The sequence below is a fragment of the Rhamphochromis longiceps genome, linkage group LG23 (assembly GCF_057381845.1).
Source record: "Rhamphochromis longiceps isolate RC_006_pf linkage group LG23, R_longiceps_female_GT1.1, whole genome shotgun sequence".
NCBI lineage: Eukaryota > Metazoa > Chordata > Actinopteri > Cichliformes > Cichlidae > Rhamphochromis > Rhamphochromis longiceps.
This window is the reverse complement of record NC_140578.1, coordinates 19,520,504-19,546,344: the sequence shown is the minus strand read 5'-3', so window position 1 is coordinate 19,546,344 and position 25,841 is coordinate 19,520,504. Positions and strand designations below refer to the sequence as shown.

Below are 25,841 nucleotides of genomic sequence, written 5' to 3'. Positions count from 1 at the left end.
CAAGTGTTTGGGATACTTTTCAATTAGTCTTTTACAGCGCTGTGGAGGAATTTTGGCCCACTCATCTTTGCAGAATTGTTGCAATTCAGCCACATTGGAGCATTTTCAAGCATGGATGCATCACCACCAGCACATGAAAGGTCATGCGACAGCATCTCAATCAGACTGAGGTCAGGATTTTGACTAGGCCACTACAAAGTCTTAATTTTGTTTTTTGTTTTGTTTTTTAGAAACCATTAAGCCATCCGGGGTCTTTTGTGACCTCTTGGATGAATCGTCACTGTCCTCTTGGGAAAATGTTGGTTGGCCGGCCACTCCTGGGAAAGTTCACCGCTGTTCCATGTTTTAGCCATTTGTGGATAATGGCTCTCACTATGGTTTGCTTGAGTCCCACAGCTTTATTGAGGTTTTATTCTGAGACCTCAAGTTGAGCACTTTGGCAGTCACCATTTTGATTCTTTTAACCAGATATGATGCCAAGGACGACTAGCATAAACACTGCCACCAGAGACATTTTAAATCCAGGCAAATTAACTGTTAGCATTATTGAGTGGGCAAGTCTTGAGTTGAACTTCTCTCAGCTTTGACACAAATAACAAAAATGGACTGAAATAACTACCAGTGGAAGCAAAGGATATTGGTGCTTCATATGAGCTGGGGGTAAATAAATTGGAAAGTAATCTAATCAAAACAAGCCTTGAAATTCAACTATAATCAACAATCGGCCAGACAGTTTTGTCCTTCTGTCATCCAGTCTAGTTGCCAGCTGCAAGTAAATCTCTTTATATATGGAGGGAACGTTTGAGGAAGTGATTTTGAAATACATTTCATTGGCTGTAGATGTGTCAGTTTTTCTGAACACAGTTGGTGATTGCACTAGTTGTGGTACTTGACTAAATCCTGGGTAAAAGTCCTGACAAAGTAGTGGTGGCAGAGAGACCATCAGGAAACCACAGTTTGAGTTGCTTAGTTTTTACTTTCTGTTTGATTTGGGTTGGGGACTAAAACCACTTGACTAAGATAAAGTAAAGGTCATGGTTTAGTACCCAGCACATTAAAATGTCTTGAGTTTACACTCAAAAGTGACAACCTGTAAGTGAAACTGATCTACACAGCCTCTAGCACTGAAAACCAGCCTTAAAAAGAGAAAGGGTGATATAAATAATGTAAACAAAGAGTGCTTCAGATTTATTTTAAAAGATTTACTCTCAGTTACATAACCGTGTAAACATCAAAAGCAGGAATAGCTGGCAAAAGAAGAGGCTGAATTTGTTTTTCCATGTGTGCTACAGAGTGTGTTCATGTGTGGGAGAAAAGTTGATGTAAGTGTGTCGCTGAGTGTCACCTGGCACAGCAGCTCCTCACCACTTCCTGTTCCACATCGAGGCAACAGAGAAGGAAGATACTAGTTTAGTTCAGTCATCTCACTTCATCGCCGAAACCAGTTTGAAGAAACAACGTCGTCTGGGGATATTGGTTCGGGATGGCGCTCCAGATGTGGATATCTGGCTTGCTGGTCCTCGCCTCAATGGTCTCCCCGGCTGGTAAGACCCCGAACACACTTTGAAGTTCTACACATAGATTTGAAATAGAAGAATTGCAGAGGCATCACCTCCCTTCTAAAAGCGTGACAAAAGTTAAGACAGGTTTTTAAAAATAGTTTATGATTAACAGAAACATGATACGAAATCAGACCTAAACTTGGTTTAAATCCTGCTAGCTTTATTTTTTTTAAATGCTGATTTTGCAGAAGCTAAGAAAAAAATATTTTAGTCTCAGTCATGAAGCGACTGTCAGTATGATATGGTTGAACTTTCAGAGCAGTCACAATTCAAATGCATTAAATCAGTTTTCTTAATCGACAAGCAAAGTGCTAACCCTCAAACGGATCAGAAAATTTAAAAGAAAATACCAACCGTACTTGCATAGATGTGTGTCGTCTGAATAAATAACCCCACATATCTAACAGAACAGCATCTACATAAAGCAGATTTAAAATGTTTTCAAGCAGCAGAAAGTCTTAAGCTGAATATGTCTGTAGTGGAGAATTCTGGTAGCCATGTTGGATTCTGTATCGTGTTCGTCGCGACACAACCAAACAAAATTTAGATTTCTGTCATTTTTTTAGGGGTAAAAAGAAAAATGTTATCTAATGACCAATTTTAGATTTGAAAACCACAGTGCCATTAGCTAGCTAACACTATAAATCAGAAATGTTCTGGTGTTGATGCGTCTGATTATCACACAAGCTAATCTGTGTGGATTACCTTAAAAAAAAGGCCCATCATTGCCTAAATAAATAAGATATCTGACCCCTCTGTTTTTTAAAAAACATTACTTTTTATACTCAGAAGAAAAAGTTTATTATGTAACTTGAACCTGATAGCTAAGCTATCGGCTAACATCCACATCCGGACGTCGACTAATCAGTTTGTGCATGCTGTCGAGGTGTAAAAATGACGCATAATGCGTTAATCTTTCCTTCCAGTTTGTTTAAATTCTGACTTTATTATAAATATAGACTTTCATATTCATAGGCTTCTTTGGTAGAAGTTTAATCAAGTTAATCAATCTCATGTAACGACACATCTGAACTAAAGTTGGGCAAAACTCGATGTAACAAATGTACAATCTCACTCAACAATAGGTTTATTTCTTACACTGGTGAAAAAATAACCCAAAAGGAAATCCTTATCTCAGTAAACCTCAGAGTTACATACCAGAATACACAATAAAAAATCAGTTTCTAAGCAACTATAATTGAAGACATTACATAGCAGTTGAGTCCACTTTAGAGCCAGAATAAAGCAATTACATTGTCAAGCATTAAAGCCAAGTTTAGACTATTAAAAGTCCAGTTCAAGCCACCCAAACTTTAAAGTAAATTTTGGAATCAAAATATCTTCAGCGCTTAAAGTAAAACTCAAGCCCAATAAATGAATTAATATACAAATAATCGTAAAATTAAATTGAACAAGAGTTACCATAGGATTCATTTTTGGAGGCCCTGTCAAAGACTTCCAGGTCGTTTGGAGTACAAAACCTAAAAGCATTTTCTTCCAAACTCATTGCGAACTTTAGGGACCGTGTTTGTAGGGATGCAGAGGGCCAGTCAAGCACAGAAGTGATAGTTTCCCATTGAAAGTCTTATAAAATAAAATATACCGATCATCTTAAACCAAGGCCTAGAGCCATAGATTATGGTTTAGACCATCAAATGGTCAGTTTAGATCATTAACATACAAGTTTAAACTTAAAAAACGTGCGTCAAAGTTCAACTGTTTAAATACAAACTGAAACAAATAAAATGGAAAAGTTTTTCACTGGTTGTACCAGTATTGATCACAGGAAACACCGTTTAAACCAACAACAATTAAAAGCATTGCATACCAGTTGAGACCATTTCACGTAGCATTTCACAAGCGTTTGCGTAAAGTAAATGTTCATAGTTTACATAATCAAAACTCCAGTTTATTTAGGGTATTAAGTTGATTTAATATACTTTAGCTTGAATTCTCTTTGACAGCTGCAATAAAAAAAAAAGGGGGGGGGGGGGGGCAATAAACAAAACAATACAGAAATAAATCTAGATAATGGATAATTATAAATTTAAATTCACTAAGAGTTACCAAAACATTACATTCTGGAAACACACTTTCAGGTTTTTGGAGCAGTATTTCTTCCAAACACTTTAGGGAACAAGCTTGTTGGGACTCAGAGGAGCAGTCAGGCACAGAAGGGATTTAAAATGACTCCTTTCAATGAGAGCCTTGAAAGCATTAACACTGGCCTTTCATTATCACATTCTAATGTAGGTCATCCGTGGTCTAGTGCCATAGATAACTGTCTAGACCATCAAATGACCAGTTTAGAACGCTAATGTACCAGTGGTAATACAAGTCTCAACAATTAGAAAAAGCAACTTAATCCAGCAGCGGTTTTCAGCGTCAGTACCAGTTTAGCCTATCAGAAATCCAGCTCAGACCATTCAAGATCCAAAGCCAGTCTAGACTATGAAATGACCTGTTTAGCGCTTTAATAGATCAGTTTAAAGCTGATAAGTGTGCGCCAAAGCGAAGTATTAAAAGCGGTCGCAAAGATTAAAAAAAGAAAACGGTTAAACAAAAAGCTTTTTTAAAAACTTAAGTACCAGTTTAGACCACAGGGAATCCAGTTTAAACCAACTACAATTGAAAGCATTGCATACCATTTAGACCAGTAGACCATTTCAAGATCAGTTTAAAACATTTATATTTTCAGACATTTAAAGCTAGTTTAGATTATCACAAACTTTGATTTCCCTAAATCAAAGTTTAGGGAATTCAATAACAAATTAAACAGTCAAAAACAAATTTAAGTCGTCTAAATATCGATCAAAGGATGAGCTAATCCGGTGTAGGCAGATCATGCTCGTTTAAAATAAGGGACCAATTCAATCACGTGTTTCCTGGACCCGAATAAAAGAATAGAAACAGTCGAGGGAAACTAAACGAAGTAGTTCCTCAAACTGTGGGGTGTAATTAGAAATGTGTAGATGTTTGATTCTAACAAAGACAAAGGGCTAGAAAATGGAGAGTTCCTCCATTTTACAGGTTGGTACACCACAGGCAGCAATACTTTTTCACACTTTAGAGCCATTTCAAGAATATAGTAACACAGATAAAAATCACTTTACCATCACCTTCCTCCGACGATGAAATAAAGTTGAGAATAAAAGCTAAAAGTAGGAGGAAATATTAACAGCAGAATTTGCAGAAATCAAGTTTGTCACTTTGGTTTTTATGAAAAAAATGAAGTTTGTGCAGCAGCACCATGAGACGTGTAGTTCGACACTTGTGGCTGCAGTGCTTCCTTAATAAGCGCTATATAGCGGCACGATAAAGGCACTACTTAGGTAACACATAAAATCATGCTCGTTAAACAAAGTATTTTCTTTACTAAACACAGCCTTACAGTAAGCATTAAAACTGCTCAGTTCACATGTTGTAAAGACAATTAGACTTTTGTATTTGGCCGACATGGTTATTAAATGGCTAAGTACGCCTCTGAAGTGAGAAATGAGGGCCGTTTTTGTAAGTTAGGGGACAAAAATTACATTTTAGAACTAAAATAAATGCATGGCATGTAGCTGTTTAAGACTTGCAGCTCATACTTCCTGAATAGCTGCTGTCTCTCAGCTTTAACATCAGATAAAAATCACTCTTCAAGAAAGACACACCCAGACCGCAGCACCACCTTATGCCGGCCTAGTGTCCAGTATTTTGACATTTGGAACATATCTGGCACATATTCACGCCTAACTTTGGTATAAGTGGCCAAAGTATCCCAGATTATTCCCAAATGTGTCTGTTATCATGATTTAAGTGCACTTTGTGAGAGTTACAATAAATAAACATCGTTAAGTTATAATAGCGTGACCAAGGAAGGGCTACTTTTTAATATAAGTTCAAGTCAAGAAATCAGTGTCTTCTTTGTAAGTTAGGGGCCAAAGATTACATTTAGAATTAAAATAAAGGCATGAAGTGCTGCCGTTTAAAACTTTCGGCTTCTATTTCCTGAAGAACTACTGCCTTTCAACTTTAATTTAGGTTAAACATGTATTACTCTTAAACGACAACAAACACACGCCACAGTAACACCTTATATGGCTTAATGTCCACGTTTCTATTACATTTGGGCCGCATCTGGCACACATAAGTGCCAAACTGTGCTAAAAGTGATTAGAGTATCGCAAATTAGGATTAAAATCTGTCTGCTATCATGATTTGAATGCACTTTGTGAAGTTTATCCAAACTAAACAGCATATTTAGTTTTGATGGCATGAATGAGAAAGGTTTAACTAGGACCTCAAATGTTCAAACTGAGGAATGAGGATCTTCTTTTTGATATAAGGAGCAAAACGTAAGACTTCAGCTTTTTAACACTTGCGGCTTCTGTTTCCTGAATAACTGCTGTCTAAACAGTATTAGTGGTGTTCATCACTTGCACGGCCTGTTTAAAAATAATAAAAAGGACTTTTGAGCGATTTCCTGGACCACGTGGCCCGTATGTGACATTATTTTTTGGGCTACATATGGTTTTGTCTGCCTGATGCAAGGAGCCACAGTTTTACACAATAATGGCCTAACAGTGTTGTGAAATTTAGACAACATCTGGCACACAAAATATTTTCTAGTACAGTAACTGAGCTGTAGATGCCCTGAGCAGCCAGATTTAGTAATAAAGAGCAATAAGTTATGATGACATGACTGAGAAAATACATTTGGCATCTGAAACTTTTTATTGAATGTTTAAACAGAGAAATGAAGGCCCTCTTTTCCAGATAAGGGGCAAAATCAAGATTCAGTAATGATATGAAGTGCAGCTGTGTAAAACCTGTGGTTTCTGTTTCCTGAATAACTCCTGTCTCTGAGCTTCATTTGACATTAAATGTGTAATAATACAAACTAGGATGAAAGATTTTCTGTGGGGCTTTCTGGGTATTTGGGCCACACCACAGGTCCACCTTATACAGGCCAGATGCCAGGTGTGTTGTAATGGTAGGGCAGAGCTGTAAGTACTCAGAGTTGCCCAGATTTTAATGCACTTTGTGAGCTTTACATTTAAAAAAACAAACAAAACAGCATTAAAATATAATGACCAAGAAAAGGTGCATTACATGTTACATTAGCATCCGACGATTAGCTCATATGTGCAGTTTTCTGTGGCGATGGGGCAGTTCTTCTTGGGCTCTCAGACGGCGCTGTTTCAGAGTAAGTCTGCGTGCTGCAAAGCAGCCACATGTCTACCTTAAGTGTCAGTCGTATTGTGACAACTGGGCCTCGTCTGGCCTACAAGATATTTTCCAGTGCAGTATCAGAGCTATAAGCGCCCAGAGTAACCAATGTTATGTCCAAAGGTGTGATTTTAATACTTTGTAAGGTTTAGGCAAAAAAAAAAAAAACACCATTTAGTTACAGTGACTTCTCAAACAGCATCTCAACCCTATTAGCAAATATTTAAACAGAGACAAAAGGGTCTTTTCTGATGTAATGCATTAAATACACCAACATGATGGCAGCTCTGAAACATTAAAAGATAAAGTGTAGAGTCGACTGTATGTATCAGACGTTTTAAAAGGATTTTTTTATGTATTGTCATTTTAATGAATTAAAATTGAAAGATTTAAAATATCCATATTAGTTTGCATTGGTTGGTTAGGTGTCTTTTGGATTAGTCTTTTCCACCATGTGATTAAGACTTTTACTTCTAATGTAGGTTTAGACCATTAAAAGATGATTTAATAACAATACAAACAGGCTTCAAGCTTGAAATAGTCCTCTTTGTAAGTGTCTGAGGTCTAAAGGTGCCAGTGTAGTTGTGTTTTGTAGTTCAAGAGAAATAATTGACCACAAAAAGTAAAGACCCCCACTTCAGGAAGCAGTGTTGTGGTTTCTTTAGCTGTCAAAAGCGTGTTTCCCTAACTGAGCTGTACCTTGGCTCAATGTGGTGGCCAGAGAGCTGCACAAGGCACAACTCTCAGCCCCCGCTAAGGAAACACCCCGGTTCAACAGGAGGTTTAAAAGAAGCGCAAAAGATGACAGAAAATGCAACTCAAACAAAACGGCTATACTAAGCAGATGCTCAGCTTATTTTTACTGGTGTACTTTCTAGGCCCAAAGTGACACAATGAACACAGAGTAGAGGTGAAAAAAAAAACTCAACACACTAACATAAGAGAGAGCGGTGAGATGTCCTCGATTCGTTCAGGTGTTCGGATGCAAACTGCCAACTCTGACACCACAGCGGCATGTTTGCAAGTACATTTCAGGGTTTCTCAAGCTGTGAGCATCTAACTGCCTTGGTTTTAATTGCATTTCACAAGTAGGTCTCATTGACATCGAAATGTTCTTCACCACATAGACCTGTTGTAAATGCAACCAAAACAATGAAACAGCAGTGGCCACTAATTGGAAGGTTGGTTACTCGATCCCTCGCTGCTCCTGTCTGTATGCCAAATGTTCTTGGGCGAGATGCATCTATTGGAGTGTGAGGCATGTTGTATAAAGCACCTTGAGTGCTCATTTAGAATAAAAAACTTCTATATAAGACCTAATGGAGTTTTAGCCTCATCATTCAAAACCTTGGGTGCATTACAATTGAGACTTCAAGATAGTAACTATCTGAGCTGAAATAGAGACAGCGACAGATGCGAGCTGGAAGTTAACCCATATTCGCTTTACAGATATTTCAGCAAGTAGTCAGTGCCGACTCACCAAAACATAATGAAGGGCTCATGTTTGTAACGAACCTTTGAAATAAATAGCACGCTTGATAAAAGCTCCTTGAAAGTGTGTATCACTATAATCAATAGCAGGCAGGAAAGTAGCTTCCACAGATTTCAACGTGGCATAAAAGGTTTAATTTATCCCTACAATAGAATCCCATCTGTACTGAAACAATGTACGCATAAAAGAAAAGCATCATAACTACTCATGTGCTTTAATGATTTTACAAGTGCACTTTTTTACACTGAACTTTGTTTGCTGGGCATTTGGAACCAGTTTTAACAGTTTTAGCCTGATTCAGCCCAAAGTTCTTGCACTTCCTACGGTTTAGAGGGAGAGTCACATGTATAAATAACAGCATTGTTAAAATAATGGTGGATTATATGCTTGAGTGTCCTTATCTAGGTTTCCAGGGTTAGGGTTTGAAGTGATTACCACTCTCAGTGAAGGTGGCAAATATGTTAAGGTGTTGTCACGCAACTGAAGCCTGTAATGTCTGTTAGTTGCCAACTATCAGTGGCAAACTGACACGTCGAGTAAATCGCCTCCTGCATTGATGTCCCTTTAAGCATTAACCAATTAGAATTTAGTTGTTGGCAGTCAAAACGCTGATCTCATAAAACATATTTTCCATAACTCACTCAGCGTTACCTATTGGAGTCGGCCCAACACTATATGATATTCAACTGTTTGATTTTTTAAAGAGCAGTTTAGATTAAAATGTCATGCAACTGAAAACTGAAAACTGTTGGGTATGATCACTTGACTGCAAAATCATTCTTGCGAGGACAAACACAGCTAACAACTAATCTTCAAGAGATTCATTTGCTCATCACAAAATCTACAGGAAGAAAGAACAAATCTTTGATCTTATTTGAATATTTTGCCTTTATATTTCTTTTTTCTTTCAAAACTGTCCCCTTTACTTTCTCTTAAGCAAACCTGCCACACCCTACAATGAACCACATAACCTGAGCCACTCGGCAGCAATGCAGAAATATGCCTTGATTTAGTGAATATACTCATTAGACTATAACTTGCTTTTAAGCGAGATTGCTGTTGTCTCAATCACATGTGTATATATTTCTTTCTTGAACTGTGTGTTACTTTAATTACAACAGGACTAGCCGTTAAGTTGTTTATGGATTATTCTTTGGTGGAGAGGGGTCGAGGGGCTCTCGCTCTATGTGACACCAGGCCATTAACATCTCTTTTTGCGGCGTTAATGTTTTGCCTTTTTCTCTTTACGCGGCGTAATGGAACAAAATTTCGGGTTACTAAATTAGAAGGAAGTTAAGGTGGGCAGAATCTGCGGCCTGCATCTACCAGTCGATGAGGTTAGCGCCTCCCATGGCAACTAACAATGATGGCTGCAAATTTGGACAGTTTTGTGCTTCTGTGCTGGTACCTGGGCTTTGTTTAATGGAAATGTGTAGAACCAGTTAGATATAGAACGATTTGTGGAAACAAGTTTTGAGAGGTGCAGGCAGGCAGTACGTCAAAATTTGTTAGGAATTCCTTGATTGATTGATTGTGTTGACTAGAGGCTCTAATTCTGTTGTCTTGGCTGGAGCTGAATGAGTCTTTTGAAAGTGGTGCCATAGCTGTTTGCTCTGATTATGTTCTTTTATCATACAAATTGGAGCCCAAACTCACAATTGAACACAAATTTTAACACCCAGAGCCAGCCAGTTTAACTGTCTTGCAGGCTAAAAACTAGACAGTGCTGCTGTACAGGAAGCTCAAAGGTGATGATTTTGATCTGTAAATGAAAATGTGATCATTTCTAAACAAACAAATGCTATCAACTCCTGAGAGTGAAGTTTCTCTGCCTGGAGACAAATACAAAATCATCTGACCGAGTTTCTCTGGTTTCATTTTTTCAGGGGAACACCTGAACACATCATTTCTAGAGGTGATAGAAATGAGTCAACAGGCATGAATGTAAACTATACACTGTGAGGAGATTTTCGGGTTTAGCCTCCTCAACTTTGCGGTAACAATGAAAAAAAAAAACAACAGTGGAAAGAGCAGCAAAGACTGGGTGACATATAAAAGGCAGTAATTGTAGTTTCTGCTTAAATTGAAATCATGTGGATGGAAACATGACTCTTATCTGGTGAAGATCATTTATTTCAGAGCATACAGGAAGCCTTAGGAAGAGACGTAATCTTACAACATGCACTTTATCTTTGATTGACAGCACCCAGGTCACGCCCTTTTCTTTGAGCATTAACTACATCTTGTCACATGCTCTTTAGGTCTCCTAGAAACGACATCCTTTTTGCTATAAGCGACAAGCTGGATTTTTAAAGGCGACCTCGGGTTCTTCATCTCTCTACTTTCATTCAGGAAACTGTCGCTGCTCTCAGAGTGTTTGAAGTCTCGCGTCTGTCAACACAACCAGCGCTTTAATATGGCTCAAACCTTTTACCCAGTCTGAAGTGTTTCACAGGCAGAGAAGCAGCCATCTGAGAATGAATGAATCCTAACAGAAGTCTGATCTGCTATCAGACATCTACACATGACACGCTGTAACGTCAGAGTAAAACTGATTTTTCCACCTCCTCACTGCTCTTTACTGTAAATGATCATTTCACATTTTAATTTCTCTTTCGGCATAAATGAAGATAAGTCTAAATTTAACATCTTCCAAATGAGTCTGTCAATGAGTCAGGAAAACCAGCCAAACATTGTGTTTCTACTTTTCTGTTAGCACTGTTAGCTCCTTGGTGTTGCATAAAAAACAAAGAAATAACTCATAAAATAACAATGTTAAAAAATTATAGGACTTTCCTGCTCAAAATTGCTTTTTGGTAAGACAAGAAATGCTAAGATTCTAAATATTGATCCCATCCCATTGCTCCATCCATCTTCTTCTGTTTGTCCTATATAGGTTGCAGGAGAGCTGGAGCCTATCTCACAGAAACCAAATATAACATGGAAAAACAACTCATTATGTGGAGAAAATAAAGGGAAAAATGGAAAAAAAATAAACTGTAAAGTCAGACTTTAACACTTTCATGCATGAATTATGACAATCTCAATCAGGAGTTTTTTCTTAAGTATTTTTATTTCTATTTAGGTATGAAAAAAATATTTTTGAACTTCATTTTTAAACATGAATTTTTCAAATGGTTTTGTGTCCACTTTTGGGGTGGGTGGCAGAGTATGGACACATCAGTGCCCAATGTAGTGGTTTATGTACAAGTAAACCATCAACACTGACACAAATACAAGAAAAGCCTTTGAATAGCTGTCGACTGTAGTGACCACTATCTGTAAAGGGTCAATACAACAAAGTGGTTCTACAGAGTAGTCTAAAGAGCTCGGAAAGAAAAGCGTCACTTTTCTTTCCGAGCTCTTTAGACTACCATGACCTGGATGGCTGAGAACCTTCACAGACATATTGTATCGAGTAGAATTATGCGCTAAATTTAATAAAACAAAGTAAAACTGGATTAAATGTCTCAACCAATGGTGTAAAAACCGAACTGACGTTAATATTGAAGTGTAATGGTTCACCTTAAGGAGCCGTTTCCTGTTATTTCTGCCCATTAGATAAACAAAGATATCTTTATTGCTCAAGTTTCCCTTGGAAGAACATTTTCAAGGGACACGATTCTTTTGTGTATGCAGCAAAAACACAGTGGATGTACAGTAGAAGTAAAATGGAGGTGTACAGATTGTGTCAGTGGATTTCCTGCCCAAGAAACCGGTCTGAGGACCTGCAGGTCAAGACCTCAAGGCTGCGATATCATCTGCATCGAGCTCAGACAGTCCACACAATCCTCAGAAGTCATGACGGTGCCCCTGAACCTCTGTTCTTCTGAACACCTACACGTATCACATACCACCTTTATCACCTTTATCAGCTGACGGAGGCAAAATATATGTCACTGCAACCCTGTGATAGGTCAAGTGTGCCAGGTAATCTGAAAACTTCATCTCTGTGTGGTCATGCAGCTGTGGGAGTGCATCGAGCTGCCGAGTGTTAGGCCACAGTAATCTGCTCTGTTTTTGCTTCGCTTGGACTTTACTGTGATTTTTATTTCCAACAGTGCCGACAAAACAAACCAGCAGCAATCTCTCATTCAAATCAAATGCACGGCAATCCAGTCACAAAGTTCACGCTGAAAAGACACAGCAAACAACCATTTAATGTAAAACACTGAATGGTTGGTCACAATGTACAACCATTCAAATCAAACCTGTTTATAACAAACAGTTGTTCACGTTTCCTTCGCAGTAGATCCATATGCTCTATAAAACACCCCTTAACGATCGCTATTCTTTCCGGTGGGAACTTGACGTCATTCGTCTGTTTCACTGCGTAACCTGGGGTCAAGTTTTAGTTCTATTTGTATCCCTCAGCATCCAAACCAAGTAGAAACCGCTTTAGTTTGAGTCTTATATCTTTAGAAAAATGTTTGGATGGTCCTGAACCTTTAGCCTCTCGGCATTTCTTTGATTTTCATTCTAACTACTGAACTTGGCAGAAGTCTGAGCACAAGCTGATTTCCAAACCTCTGGTCAGATTTCATTTCCCAGAACTTCAGTTAATACATTGACAATCTAATGTGCGCTCTGTAACGAGTGCAGTGGAAATAGATTAGAAACTGATATGATGCCCTTTCCTAAACCCTCTTTTATGTCATTAGCAACTATTTGTGGGCGTCTAAGATGTGAATGATGTTAATTAGCTTTCAGAAAACTTCGATCTAATGCTTGATACCTAAATAAACACGTTTTAATACGTTGTCTCAGTTCTAAAGACTCCAGTCTTTCACAGCCTTTCTATGGTTTTGTGTCTGTGTATAAATGTCCTGTAAGAGAAGAGGTGGTTTTAAAAGATAAGAATCTGTGTGTGGCCATTAAATAAATACAACATAGTCAAACTCAGCTCAGTTCGTAACTATTTATTGACCAGTCAGCTTTCAACAACATCAATGGCACGGGGCCGTTTGTCGAGCAGGTTCATTGGCAACTGCCTTGTTTGAGCCACTGACTGAAATGAACTTTCAATAGTATTTTTATTATTTTATTTGTTTTACTTCAATAAATATGACTTAAAATAAAAATGACTTTTATTACAATGAAAGTGATTTGATTGACTGTGTGGATAGAAGACGTAGCTGCTTCCATCCACCGCTGGTTTGTTTGACACAACAACCTGAAATAAGGAGCTAAAATGAAAGACAGCAGCATGCAGGTAAACTGATATTTCAGTAAGGCAGATTTCTTGTAAACCTTGAAAGCAGCCAATTCATCTTTCCAGCAGCGATACCTGCAGCCTACAGGGGTTAGTCTAAAGAAGAGCTTAGTATTTACTCCACTTCTTTTATTCTGAAGGTTTACTTATCATTGTTTTTTGGTATTTCTGCTGTTTTATAACGCCGATGATAACACTGATATTCTGTATTTTTTTTAGATGAAGTTGGCAGTAAATAAAATAATTCAACTGATTTATTTATTTTTTTTTTGTGGGCCAGAAAAACATCTGATTGCTGACTGGAGAGAAAAAATGTTGTACTGAATGCTGAATGCTGCAAGAAATTTTTAAAACATCAGTATTTAATAGACTCTTGAAATTTTAATCTGTATTGCTTTGTTGTTTTAACCACTAAGCTTTGCTACTATTTCTATTCTTGTACAGTTTTAATGTTGCAATAATTGCGTAAGAAGCTATAGGTTAAGCTGAGTAAAGCTGAGTGTTTCCATGTTGGCTCAGTGCATTACTGCAAATCAGGGCTGTGTTGTGATCCTGTGGTTGAACAGCAGATGCAGGAAACCTGCTGATGCTGCACTCACGGACACTCTGTGATGTTGGGATCCCTTACGAGAGGTTGTGATGGAAAACTCTGCAAAGCCAGTTTTGTGAATGGTGTCTGTGAATGTTTCTGATGAGTCACGAAGAATTCGTGTAAACATAAAAAATGTCACTGATCTTTCCGCTGATGTGTCAGTCAGTCAGATTAGACAGACCGGGTGTTTCTTGAACTGTTTTTAATGCAGTTTCAGTGGAAACTCCTCCGATTCTCCTCTTCTTTACTGTCATTTCCCTTTTAGGAGAAGCAAAAACAAATAACAAATGGACTAGTTATGAAGCAGTTTAATGCAACTAGTTTAAAAGCTTTATTGAACCTGTTCTTACTGACACAACAGGCATAAAAACTGTAGAAACAACCTCTAAAAATGTACTTGCAGAGGTGACAGAGGCATGTTCTGAGCAGCTGGGGGCATTTTATATGCTAAAATATGATGATTGCATGAATTATGAAGTCCTGATCTTTACTGTTCTACCACGAGGTAATCACTAACTTCAGCTAACAGAAACAAGAATTTAGACATATGAAGGAGAAGCAATTATGTCCATCAGATATTAATGCAAAGAAAAAAACCTCAAATACATCCACATTATGAAGCATATATGTTTAAATTGCTACATCTCTCAGTTGTTTTGATATACTCAATTAAAGACAGATTAAAGAGCTCAGAATATACTTGTACTTTCAGGACATAGTAAAAAAATTTCCGCTATATCAGCTTCTTCAGAAATAATATTGCTCATATGTGACGGGATTTTCATGTTTGAACTGTGGCTCGGGTTCATGTCCAGTTACAGGACTGGTATAAATATTTAAAACAATACTTAGAAAATACATCAGTTGCATTTGTATTACCAGTTTTCTGAATGTACTGAGCGCTGAATCTTAAAATGATTTGGAAAAGACCGTTTTTAATCTCTTTTTTAAAAGGTCATATTTGTCTATAATGTTATAAAGCATCTTGCTCAAAAATACATGAATGCAATTTAGTTTGTAAAAGCTGCTGAGAGTAAGTGCACGCTATGGCCAAAAACATGCATTTCCATGCCTTTCTGGTCGCAGCCTACTTTTCTTATTTGGGTCGGCTTCTGTTGGCGTAATCAAAGAAATCATCTGCATTAGTCCAAATTATATAAAATAAAACTGTAGCTCTTGATCCTGATCTTCAGTAAATTAACGTACCCCGTTATATGTATTGACTATACATTATAGTCAATACATAATTATGTATATAATGTATTACTTGTTTGACCGCCAACTTAAACAGTGCAATGTCCCAAATCCTTCAAAAACACACTGATGAAAAAAAAGGTGCAAACTTTTTAACGCAGTATTTTTTCACTATTCAGTGTATGCATGTGTACACATTTTTAATGGTTTTACTATGTTTATTATATACATACATAATGCTGACTGCGTTATATGTAATATATGTATGTATATATGTACATAAATATGTTCATTTGATTTTTTGTGACGGAGCACCAGAACAGTACTGCCAGCACCTCTTTCAGTCACTCGTGGGTCGACATAGCGAAGGTGACACTGTGTTATATTGTAATATTACACAAGCTCAACAATGTAGGTACACTTCTCAAGTAGATATCTTTAGCTAGCTTACATATCATAAATGCCTATTTTTTCATTTGAAAATAATTTCCTATTATGATGGTGACACTGACGCCTGGATTTCTTATAGGAAAGATGCTTTACAGAGTGACCAATCGTATTTGAATTATTAGAGCACTACCTGCATGCATATACTACTAAAACCTAACTTCTTCTGCTACTAGAACTACTACGCCACAAAAAATGATAAAACAACATTTGAAAAAGTACGTCTAAAGTACACGGTCTCATATGAAGTATTTCTAATTGTCTGCAAGTTTTAAATTAAACCAATTTAAATATTTCTTCCAGATATTTAAGTCTGTCTGTATTTAAAACTATACCTTGCATTAAGCCACTTACAGAACTACCTGCATGTGTGTGCTTAAACTGAAGCATTTTTCAGGCAGGTGTGTGACCTACATGCACGATGGTAGTTAGTGTGACTTCATCAACACAGGTATATTACTGGTAGAGTCTACCTATTTAAAAGCAGGCCTGGCACATGTTTTTGCACCTAAATTGATGCATCTTTAAGCAGGTGTGGTGCTGAACTTTATGTGCATTTCTTCTTCAGCTATCATTTCATTAAAGCAGCCACATAATGAATATTCAAACTTCAATTTAAACTTTTGAAAAAACCAGTTGTGGTACAGAAAGTGTGACCACATTAGTGTAATATTATCGAAGCACTATTGTAAAGATCTTACAAATCTTTAGTTAGTTGTAGTAACTAGCTGACATTATGACATCTTCACGCAAGCTTACGTTAGAGCTACCTGTAAGTGTGCGCTTATACTGAGGCTTCGGTTTAAGCGCATATGTTTTTGTACCTAAATTGAGGCATCTTTTTAAAGTCATAGTGGTGCAGAACGTCATGTGCATGTGTATTTAACCTGCAAAGCATGTCCAAACTTTTATGAAAGCAGGTCTGAAACAGATATATTTGTGTGTGAGTTTAAATTGTAAATCTTTTGAAAGAATACTGGTATCGAGCTGCATGCACGACAGTAGCTGGTGTCACGTTATCAGATACATAACTGTTGGGCTTTGCTGACGCCATTCTGTATCTGAGCCTTGCGAGTCTGTATTTAAAAATGTAACCTGCATGTGTCCACTGGCATTATGACTTTATGTGCGCTCATTACAGAGCTATGTACACATGTGCACTTAGATTTCTTTTTAAAAAGCCATAGTGGTGGAGAACTTTGTGTGCATGTGTATTTATAAAAAGAATTCATAAGCCATGTTCAAACCTAAATTTTGACTTTTAGTAGATACAGATCCACTGTGCATGTGTGTGTGTGTGTGTGTGTGTGTGTGTGTGTGTGTGTGTGTGTGTGTGTGTGTGTGCCACCTACAGTTGCATATTTTTTGATGAAAGTCTGGTACAGAGTTGCATAAACCGTTAACCTGCGCTGACTGTAGCTAGTGTAACTTCATTACAGCAGACATACTGATATAGTTTGCCTTTTTAAAAGCAGGCCTTGTATATGAGTGTGTGAAACTGAACATGAAACTGCACTGTGCTCATCAGATTAAACCCTAACCTCGACCACACACACACACACACACACACACACGGGCTTCCTGATGCGTATATTTTCAGTTTATCTTTGCTCTTATCTAACCAGACGTGTTGTCAGCTTAAAATGACCATGAAATGAAACGTGCAGTGAAAGGAGGCGTTGCAGCTGTGATGTGGGCTTCCTTTCAGCTTCAGATGCAGAAACTTCAGGTGGATCTTTATGAGAATGAACAGAGTGGCACTCAGCTGAAAATTGTTATCTTTATTGATTAAGAAAAAAAAAGTTTGAGCATGCGGTTTAAGCACCTCTGAGCTGATGTTTTTCATATCATCACCATCATGATGTGTGAAAGTGACTTTTCACTATTCTGTCATAGTTTCTCAACACAAAACTATAATTCTGTCTGACCATTCAGTTAGAAGTGTGAAAGCAGAGTTTCTTTATAAACGATGTTGATAGATGCTCGCTCTAAGCTCATACGATCACTGATTAAGGGCAAAAACCGTTTCCTGGAAACTGATGATAAGAAAAAGACGAGGAGAGGGCTTCAAACCACACAGATGAAGCAGTTAACCGCAGAGAAATGTGACCAAAGATAAAAATATATCTCATTTACAGGGTTAGGAAATACAAGACTGACGACACTGTTGATTCCTCACACGTCAGCATGTGTTTAGCCAAACTTTATATAAATGAATTTAAATGAATCTTGTGTATTTGCATGCGTGTGTGTGTTTTGTTATTTTTTTTGTTTTGTTTTTTGGGGGTGGTGATTGGTTGAGAGTCTAAAAACATTTACAACATTAACGGTGTTTCAGCACAGCACATTTCAGCGTTCACGATAACAAACATTTGATTACAATTACAGAGTTACGTGAGTGGAGTTTAACCTGTTTATCTATCTGAAGTTTGAAGAAAAGTCTGTCGAGTTTGGTGTAAAATTTGAAGTTTTAAACTCCATCTTCATTCATTTGAGCTGCTTGTATTTCAAAGAAAATGCACAGACTTCATTAAACTTTAACAAAAAAGAAAAAGCAACAACTTTATTTTCTCATGAACTACGTCTCTTTTTTTTTCTCTCTGGAGAAAATATGTTCTCATCAGAATCACATGACTGACTCACATATTTTTACTGAAACTAAACAGCCCACTCCAAACAAGAAATTAAAATAATACCACATATATACATGGAAAACAGCCTCCATACAGTTTGGGCCAAAAACAGTAATCGCCAGGCTTTTCAAACTAAACACTGCTCGCGTGTTTGTCTGTCTGTTTAGCGATACAGTTACAAGAAGAAATGACGAATTTCATCAAATTTCTAATTTACTTTGGTGGGAAAATGGTTCTTTATGGTGCGTTTTCTCATAAATCACTTCTCTTTCCTGTTGAATGCCACAAGAATCACATGACTGAGGCATGTGTCAGTTATGTGGATAGGTGCGTGGCAAAGAGATTTAAAATCGAAATGCATTTAGTGCACTTTTACTAAAACCTGTCTCTATACACATCTTTATAGAGCAAATTCAGCCAAACTTCATCACCTTTAATACATTTCTTTATATTTATATAAACAACATGAATGAAAATGAAACCCGAGGTTTATTGACAGTGAAGTATTTTCTTGTGTATTTTTTGTCTCTTAAAATGCAGTTTAAGAGCGACTCTGACCTGCTTAAATGTTTAATGAGCGTCTGTGATGTGAAAACAGGCTCTGCTGCATCTTTTGGCTATATCGACACACACCGACACAAACACACACGCCCACACTGAACCACACACGAACACACACCTGTCAGTTAATGAGCCACAGCGAGCACTCGGCAGCAGCTGAGGAAACCGCCGAGCTCCTTCACACTGACGCGCTGCACAAACAAAGACTGTCGACTGCTGTTGCTGTCAACCTTATTTTTATTCAGTTTTAGTCAAAATGATAGGAAGAAGTTTTTTCTTCTATAGCTTTATTTTAAACAGTCTTTTATCAGGGTTTATTTAACACATGGAAGCCCGAACTTTTTTCTTTACATTTTAGTGAAATGCGGAAAGTTTTACAACGTTCAAAGCTTGATTAGAAGCGTAGAAGTTGTAACAACAGTTCGTGAACTGTTACCAACATTAGAATCATTTTTGTTGTGTACTATAATTTTATTGGGGCTCTTAGTTGAACACAGAACTCAGTCAAGTTTGTGTTTCCTCTAACCTTTGAACTCTGATCTCCACAGAGGCAATGGACTTGTACGACCCTACACTGTGTTACATCCTGGATGGCTTCCTCGGCATTTATGGCCTCATCATCACTGCCATGTTCATCAAAGAGAAGGTGGGTTTGTTTCTTTTTAATATTTACTGCTGATTGGATTCTAGTCTAGGAGTAAAAACAGATTCAAATCCAATTTTCATCTCTGAACCAAATCAGACCTGTTCAATAATGACTCTATAGCCTTCTTACTTCGCACTCCACAAAAGGCTGTTTTTGATTAACAGTCATTGATATTTTTCTGTAGTTCTTCAAATCGAAAGCGAAGATGGAGGAGGAGGGCTTATACAGTGTAAGTTACTATCACCTAACACCATAAACTGCTCGTTAGCCTGTTTTCCCCAATTTTAAGAGTGAATATTGGCACTGTACTGATCTTAGAATGGGAATAACTGTTGATGAGGAGAATGATGTGGATTAAAACGTGTTCTTGTTCAGGACCTGAAAGGTCAGGATCCAGGTACTTACGAGCCACTGAGAACGGGAGACCCCGAGATTGCACGAGGAAGAGTAAGTCTGCTATTCTCATACAACACATCTAATTAAGTACTGAAGTCAAATGTTTAAACACAAAAGACAAAAAAACAAATTTAGAATGTTTATATGTTTGATTCCACTTTTTTGATTCTGGAGGATAAGGCGCATTGTTGTCACACTGGATCGCCATCCTGCAGTAGTGACTGTTGCTGAGAGAACCTTAAAGTTTTTCCTAAACATCTCTAAAGTTATTTACAGTTTTATAATTCCGGTTCATTTAAAATTCCCAGATCTTTTAGACCTCATGGACTTGGCGTTTTAAGTGGTAGAAAGATATTGTCACTAATCCCATTTCCTTACCTGAATGATTGAGCATGCATTGAGATTTAATGTATTAGATAAGATCAACAAAATAACAGAGCCTCAAATCTTCTTCTAGAACACGTGTAGAAAGAGCAATCCTGGATTCTAAACAAAGAACATTAGAAGAATTGTGACAAACTAAAATACTGGAGACAAACTGCAAGAACTCCCAAACTGTGGACTTCTTAAAGAAACTGGGAACCACAAACCTGTGAAAAACCTAAACCACACCAAGAACCACAATAAACGCAAAATCTTGAGTTTGTTGTTGAGTACTCTAAAATAATTATTAGGAAATGTCCTCAGGAATAAATCTAAAGGACAAGAAAACAACTAATTTGCAGGAATTTTAAAAGACTCGTCAATATCTGGAAGATGTTTGAAGAACACTAAAACGCTTCTTAAAAGTTATGAATGGAATAAATGCATGGATCAAACATATCTGGGAGAAACTGTGACAAACTAAGTGGAATAGGACAAGTTTGAAAGAATTCATTAACTATGGACTTCTTAAATAAACCCTGTTCAGAGATCAGGAAGAACAAAAACCACTGAAGAACCCAAACCACTTCTGCAAGTAGTACAATTAATTGTACAATAACCGCAGCAAATGAAGTTCAGAAGAACTTAAGTAGACTATAAGAATAACTTATACCTAGCTTATACTGTATTTGGTAGTTTTTGCAAGTGGTTTGGGTTCTTCAGTGGTTTTTGTCCTTATTGGATTCATGTTTCCCTAAAAAATAAAACAGGGACCATGAACCATGACAAGGACAATTCGATAAAAATTAAGAAACAAACAAACAAACTGTTAACTACTTTTCAAAAACACTACAGGCTCCAAACCACCTGTACAAGAACTACAATAAATGTGAAGTATTCTTAAGAACTTGCAGATCATAAGTGTCAAACTCTGGCCCGCGGGCCAAATTTGGCCCTCAGCCTAATTACATTTGGCCCGCGAAGCCATACCAAATTACTATTAGAGCTTTTTTTTCAATAAATATTAATGTTAGCCCGCGACTTTGTTCCAGTTTTGAATTTTGGCCCACTGTGTATTTGAGTTTGACACCCCTGTTGTAGATTATGTCCAAAGAAGTTTCAAAAACAACAAAAGAATGGTTTCTCAGGAATTTTAAAGACTTGAAAGTTGTTGAAGAACCCTCAATTCCTTCTTAGAGGAAGAAGGAAAAGAACCCAACATAGGTTCACTATTTTAAAGTCTGTTAGAACCTCCTGACTTAAAATTGCACTTGTGACTTCTGTTCCTTTCTACAGAACCGCAGGGTAGCTGATGACGCCACGTACACGGTAACAAACAATATCTTATTATTAATATTATTATTATTATTATTAATAAACTTTTTGTAAACACAGAACTCTTGGAAGTTTGCATACTAACACAGAAAACTCGTATCTGAACTTGTTATATTTTTAAATTCAGGGCCTGAACAAACGCACAGATGGAGAATATAAGGAGCTTCCTCTGAAGGTTTGTAATAAATGACCGAAACAAATTGGTCAGTTTCTCACTTCTTGTTTATCATCTACTTAATTAAATTCCATCAACAAAAACCTGATGTCTAATTATTTACACTGACATTTTTACAGCGTCCAAAAAAGAACGAACAGGTTTACCAGGTGAGTGTAAAAGCTTCATTAGCTTTAAAGAGATAAATCAAAATTAACCATATCACTTGAATATAATTTTGTGATTAAATTAAAAAAAACAACAACCTGATGATCGATTGATTTTGGTCATTTTTAGGGTCTGAGTTCGGCCACCAGGGACACCTACGACTCCCTCCAGATGCAATCGCTTCCACCTCGCTAAGAAGCCACCAAAGAGCTGCTGATGAGCCCCGTCCAGACGTCTGCTCCAGAGATTATTCATGGGAATTTTCACACCAACTGAGAACAGCTTGAGCATCTTTGTTTTACTTTGAAGATATTAAGGTTTGCCAAGTTTATAATAAGTCTGTAAATGGACTGAAAATTTTAGCCTTTCTCAGACTTTATATTTAACAAAACATCTGGAAGGTCTGTTTTCCATCAGACTTCAAACGTGCATTTAAAATTTGTCTTTTTAATGACTTAATGTCCAATATTTTACAAATATTTTTACACATTCAATAGTGATCAACTGAGATCCAACTTTTCATTCTTTTTTTACCTAACTTTTTTGCAGTTTTATAGCTTGACCTTTTGAAGTATATTAGTACATAACGAGTTAATATCCAATGTCTATCTGACTGTAATGCAAATTTAAGACCCATAAAGACAACATAGTAAAAACCAGTACGACATGTACTGGAATTTAAACAAATTTAAATTTGAAATAAATTTTTGTGCTTTTTTTTTAAACAAATATTCATATTATGTTGTGTAGTATTATGAAATCTTTTTAACTGTTTACAACTACATTACAGTGATTTATGAAACGTTTATTAATTAATTACTATACAGTCACTATACAGTCAACTAATACCAATTTTTATTTTTATTCATTTTACTTGTTGTTTTATTTTATTTTATTTTATTTTATTTTTTCTTACAAAAGGTTACCCTTTGCACATTGTATTTACTTTAAATATAAAAAAAATTCATAAGAGTTTTCAAGAATTCCAGGATTCAGGAAATCAGAGTTGGAACGATTAATCATTTAATTGATTACCTGATTAAAAGAATGTTCAATTCTTTTACATTTTTAACACATTTTTAGATTTTGGATTAAATCATCGGTGCTGTCGGATGTAATAACTGGTATTAGAGGCTTGAAACTTACTCGGTGACATATCCGACCTCTATAAATTTTCACATTCACGTAGAAAAAAAAAGCTTACATGATTATTTCTGAATCCATATTGAGTATGTTATGACCTGGTTCTCAGTTTAAAACTGTAAACAAACAAACTGCAGTTTGTACCTTGTTTACATAGGTTGTTTAATTTAACACAGTTATATATCAGGGTATTTGTTGTGGATTAATAGCACAGTTCAAAGATTTTTAAGGCTGAAACACCTTTAAAACTGATCCAAAGCGAATTTATGAGAAAAAATAATGTAGAACTTATTTTATGATTTGAAATGGAGGCTTGCCTCTTTTGAAATGCTTTCAAATTTGATAAAGATCCGTAAAAAATGGATAAATGCCATTAACACCAAGTCTGTCTTAAATAATGAACATCTGTAAAATTTAAAAGCTGCACTAATGTGGTGTGGAAGACAGATGTTTCACAATATTCCTGAAAAGAGCTTGGTGCCGTTTCAGTGGACACTCGAGGAGCTATTTTTCACTGATGTATATATTAGGTTGTAAAATAAAAAGACATCAAAGAACTTCAGTCTGCACTTAGATCAACACAGAAAAGCTGCAGCTTCATTTCTGCTTTTTATATTTATCATCTAAAAATGATGAAGTCTTGAGTAACATCTGGAGAATCACAGCTGCAAAGAAAGAAAAACCTCAAGATTGAATCAATCAATATTCATTACATGAGTGATGGCAAAATATGAAACGATATGAAATATGAAATAAATGTAATATTTTTAAGTATGTATTTTGAAACATTTCTTCATTTGGTCTTTTTCACAATAAAAGACAAAAAAACTTTCAAATGAGCAATAAAACCCGTAAAATAAATAAAACAAAATTGGTTGAAAAATGTTCAAAAGCTTATTATTATTATTTTCCGGTTCAAATTTCTGCAATAATGAATGGGCTTCCACACTTTTCAGGTCTAAGATTTAGTTGTAATTTTTAAAAGAGCACTGCAGCTTTAAGTTACTATATGTTTTGCCTTGTCCTGTATAGAGTTATTTGTAGTTTTCTGTGTTCATGTATTTCATCTGATGTGTTGGATAGTTTGCATGGTAGTTTCTTTTTTTCCTGATATTTTCCTGAGAAGTTGTGCTGCAAACAGTTATTCTATTCCTGTATGAATATCATTGCTTCATTATTAAAGTTTGCAAAATTCTGAGGGTTTTTTTTCTCATTTCAAAATGTGACATGAATAAATAAACAATGGCAAATGGCCTGTATTTGTATAACATTTACTAGTCCCTAAGGACCCCAAAGCGCTTTACACATCCAGTCATCCACCGATTCACACACTGGTGATGGCAAGCTATATTGTAGCCACAGCCACCCTTGGTCGCACTGACAGAGGCGAGGCTGCCGGACACTGGCGCCACCGGGCCCTCTGACCACCACCAGTAGGCAACGGGTGAAGTGTCTTGCCCAAGGACACAACGACCAAGACTGTCAGAGCCGGGGCTCGAACCGGCAACCTGCAAACTCTTGAGCCACGATCGCCCCTGTATAAATAAACGTGAGAGTTTTCAGAGGACTTGAAGATGAGATGCTGGATGCTTCTGCCACCTGATGGACAAACATTAAAGTACATCTCTGAACAAAAACGACTTTACAATTAGTTTTTCACTTTATGATGAAAAAGAACAACTTTTACCCTTAAAGTCCAGTTAATCTAAAATTTCATGATGAGTGATTAATGGATTAATGGGTAAATTACAGAATTTAATGGATTAATTACATGTAAACCGTTAAACGTGTTTCTTTAAAGGTCTTAATATGTTTAGAAAAAAGTTATAGCTCTTTTTTGGTAATTAAAAATAGCAAAAAAGGCTTTGTGACAATAACAGTTAAAGAACCTTTATTTTTAAATAAGTGAGGTTCAAATTTGTTGATTATCCGATGATTTTAAAACACATACATATTAAAACTGAAGAAATGAAGGGAACCTTAAGGTAACACTTAAGTATAAGTATAGAGTAGAATAGCCCCTGAGGGTGGTTTATCCTACAAGCTCAGGTCTTCTACCACAGGCCTGGGAGTTTGAGGGTCCTGTGCAGTATCTTAGCTGTTCCTGGGACTGCGCTCTTCTGGACAGAGATCTTCGATGTTGCTGTTGTAGCCACTTGCCTATAGCCCACATCTTCTCCAGCTCTTCTCTGAGCCTTTGGTATTTCTTGAGGTCCTTCATCCTGATGTTGCTCTCATTCTGTATCACTACATCTATCACTACGGCCATCTTCTTCTTCATCTTCTTCATATATCTACATTTTATTGGATTTCATGTCATGAATGCATAAAAGTACAGAGCCCCGCAGGGGACATGGGAGAAAAAAAAATTAAGACGGACTTTTGTGAGATCTCGCAAAACTTTTGCGAGATCTCACAAAAGTTTGCGAGATCTCGCAAAACTAAGTCGGGATATCTCGCAAAAGTTTTAGCCGCATTCTTCGGACGCCGGCTCAAAGCCGACCGGGAGGTTGAGGCACGATGTGCCGGGAAAGCGGTGTTCCTCCCGGCTGTAGTAGGTCTCGACCTCCCGTTAGCTCGAAGCTAACGGGAGTTCGAAGGCCGAAGATTGCGGCTAAAACTTTTGCGAGATCTCGCAAAACTTTTGCAAGATCCCGAGTTAGTTTTCCGAGATCTCACAAAAGTACGTCTTAATTTTTTTTTCTCCCATGTCCCCTACGGGGCTCCGT

The 25,841-nt window shown here is 37.0% G+C and overlaps 1 protein-coding gene across 1 annotated transcript; it reads left to right on the top strand.

Annotated features, from left to right (window-relative positions):
- Nucleotides 1–1,396: 1,396 nt before the first annotated feature.
- cd247 (CD247 molecule) lies at nucleotides 1,397–24,252 on the top strand. Its single transcript, XM_085398254.1, has 8 exons — nucleotides 1,397–1,544; nucleotides 19,456–19,553; nucleotides 19,738–19,782; nucleotides 19,929–20,000; nucleotides 21,609–21,641; nucleotides 21,775–21,822; nucleotides 21,942–21,971; nucleotides 22,099–24,252. Exons 1-8 carry the CDS (start codon nucleotides 1,484–1,486, stop codon nucleotides 22,162–22,164), a joined length of 453 nt encoding a protein of 150 aa, XP_085254380.1. The 5' UTR covers nucleotides 1,397–1,483; the 3' UTR covers nucleotides 22,165–24,252.
- The last annotated feature ends 1,589 nt before the right edge of the window (nucleotides 24,253–25,841 follow it).

What these genes read in the sequence shown, in the direction of transcription:
- cd247 (XM_085398254.1), top strand. Translation starts at nt 1,484, where the DNA reads ATGGCGCTCCAGATGTGGATATCTGGCTTGCTGGTCCTCGCCTCAATG. An exon ending in CTGATGACGCCACGTACACG is followed by an intron (nt 21,642 to 21,774) that starts GTAACAAACAAT and finishes TTTTAAATTCAG; the next exon opens with GGCCTGAACAAACGCACAGA. An exon ending in AGAACGAACAGGTTTACCAG is followed by an intron (nt 21,972 to 22,098) that starts GTGAGTGTAAAA and finishes GGTCATTTTTAG; the next exon opens with GGTCTGAGTTCGGCCACCAG.